The sequence below is a fragment of the Porites lutea genome, chromosome 3 (assembly GCF_958299795.1).
Source record: "Porites lutea chromosome 3, jaPorLute2.1, whole genome shotgun sequence".
NCBI classification, from domain to species: domain Eukaryota; kingdom Metazoa; phylum Cnidaria; class Anthozoa; order Scleractinia; family Poritidae; genus Porites; species Porites lutea.
The window spans coordinates 49561366-49563865 of NC_133203.1; the positions used below are offsets into that span (position 1 = coordinate 49561366).

General features: G+C 40.5%; 1 protein-coding gene across 2 annotated transcripts in view; it reads right to left on the reverse strand.

Moving 5' to 3' along the window:
- LOC140931345 (glycerol-3-phosphate dehydrogenase [NAD(+)], cytoplasmic-like) overlaps positions 1–1409 on the reverse strand; it is a 10966-nt gene extending 9557 nt beyond the window's left edge. For both annotated transcript variants that reach the window (XM_073381142.1, XM_073381141.1), the window contains exons 1-2: positions 1266–1409; positions 941–1121 (exon numbers count right to left, since the gene is read on the reverse strand). In XM_073381142.1, the coding sequence (XP_073237243.1) occupies positions 941–1121; positions 1266–1351 (267 nt within the window). In that variant the 5' untranslated portion in view covers positions 1352–1409. The remainder of the gene's footprint in view (positions 1–940; positions 1122–1265) is intronic.
- Between the last annotated feature and the right edge of the window lie 1091 nt (positions 1410–2500).

The window sequence follows — 2500 nt, forward strand, 5'->3', positions numbered from 1 at the left end:
ATCCTTTTAATCCTCTCAACTTGGAAAAGATATGGAGAATTTTTAGGTTTTTCATACACCATATAAATATACGCAGAACTTAACTTCATGGTGGAATACTGGTTGGTTATTACAGTAGATGAAATTATGTTTTAGACTTTCATATACATTATGCTAACCAGCCATACTTAGATTCTGCACCCCAAGGTATCAATGGCTTGAATAAAATTCTCCATCCTTGGCAGTCTTTCACTCAAAAATACCCTCCAAAACCAATCAATTTGAAGCTGGATTGTTTCCTTTCCTTTCAGAATAATTTGTTTTGCAACAACTAAAAAGTGCCAACAAAGAGTAAGGCAAGTTCCTTCTGTCAGGAAAACTGGTACCAGCTGAAATCTGGGCGGTTTTTGGTATAGACTGATACATCTTTTGTTTAATTTGTATGTACACTGTAAGTGTTAAACTTAAAAAAAAATGGTTTTATAAACTGAGTTGATATGACGAATAACCCACCATAAAAGAATTTAAGACTGTCAATAAAACTGTACATCACCGATTGTTGTTGTGGTTTCTGTTTTTAATAGGCGTATGATTTTAATATTGTATGTCCAAACACAAGCATCTGTTTACTTTTGTAATCCACCCAATCAAAGATTAAATATGGAAAATTTGGCAGTAATAATTATATTATCTTTCAACTTGCAATGTAACGGCAATATTCTGCCTGTATTGCAAACAAGGGAGTTAAACGCAAAAAGACCAAATAAATTAGCCTAACGCAACATTAATTTTTAAGCCTTCTCCAATTACAGAAGATTTATCTTATCTTATCATTCCTCATGAATACAAACACTTTTTAATATACCTTAATGCTGATGAAAAACTAATTTCTGTTTCAGATGGGAAACAGTCCAAGCATAGGTTTAAGATTTAGATATTTACCGGTCGAGCATCAACTTACGATATTCTCTGGGATCTTGTGACCTTTGAGATATTTCACATTTTCATGTTCAGTGTTGATTATATCTGTTAGTTTCCTCCCTTCCACTAACTCTTCATAAACGTACATCTGCACTTCCTCCTCAAAGGACTGCGGATGTTGTTTCACATTTCCTCCAATGATGCGAGCAATAACAGAACCCCTGCAAAAACAAAAGCAAAAGCAGTGTATTTTCATCACTGTTTGTCGTTCTAGAAGGGCTTTCATAAATACAGATCAAAAGGCAAACTTCATCTGTTCCTTCTAAACGAAATGGCAGGTTCGAAACACCAGCGACTTGACTTACCAATTTCCTGAACCGATAATTGCGACTTTTCGTGGAGCTGCCATTGTTAACCTGTGCAAACTCCGAATGAAACAACTAAAGCTCATCGTATCATGACGGCGGAGATCAGAGGTGGTTATGCAAAATGCTGCCGTATTACCTCACACAGTTTCCTCGTACATGAAGTAACCAATTGCAAATAGTAATTTCCACTGACCAACAGGACAGTCTGTTCTCATGCGACCACATGCCCCCATTCAATTTTCAGGGATAGTAGCCTTCCCCGCAGGCGTTTTTAGGGGAAAGCTCCCCTAAAAACGCCCGCGGGAGAGGCTACTGGGATAGTAGAGAGAGCGAAACGCCAGAGCGCGTGAAAATCACCCCACGCGAGAAAGGCGAGACGCGGTGGGGAGAGAGAAAACCTCATTTTTCTCTCTCACCGCCGCGTCTCGCCTTTCTCACGTAGGGTGATTTTCACGCGCGCTCTCGTTTCCCTTGCTCTACCATCTCTGAGAAAAAAAGTCTAGGGCAAAGACTCTGGGCACGAGGGGGAGGGGGACTCCCACAACTAAGGGGATACTCGTCTAATTACACATTTCAAATGACATATTGCTCAACAACAGTATGATTCCGACCTGGAAAATCCGTGAGGATGGTAAGAGCTATTTTAAATAATTCGTAATATTTGGTCTATATTGCTACATGGTAATGAATTTAATTAAGTCACCGTCAGTTTAAAAACTGGTAACAAAGAGGAGACATCTAGCAGGCGAATACAGCCGTTTCTCCTTGCTCCTCATTTGTAGCCTCCCATGCGGACTTTCTTGGGGGTTCGTCACGCGTTAGTGAGGCAGGAACGCATGACGAACCCCTAAGAACGTCTGCGTGGGAGGCTACGCCGTTTGCGTCCCTTGCGGCGAGGAGCCAGGAGAAACGGCTGTATTCGCAGGATAGCAGATCTCCTTAGAAAAAGCTCTAACAAGCTTCGAGAGAACTTCCTGCTACTAGACATGTGTTGCAATCTTTAACCACTGTAAGAAATATATGAGTGGCGAAATAAATAAAAGGAAATAAAATAAATACCGTAAGGGGTCCAAATAAGGCTGTCTATCCTCGGCAACTTTTGGGCAACATTTCCAATTTAGGCCACGCCCAGAATGATCTCCCTCGGGTTTAATTCTAACTTTCCGATAAGAATCCCCATCATTTGTATAAGAGAGTAGACTACGAGTGGTCCCCCTTTTTTCCTCAGGGAT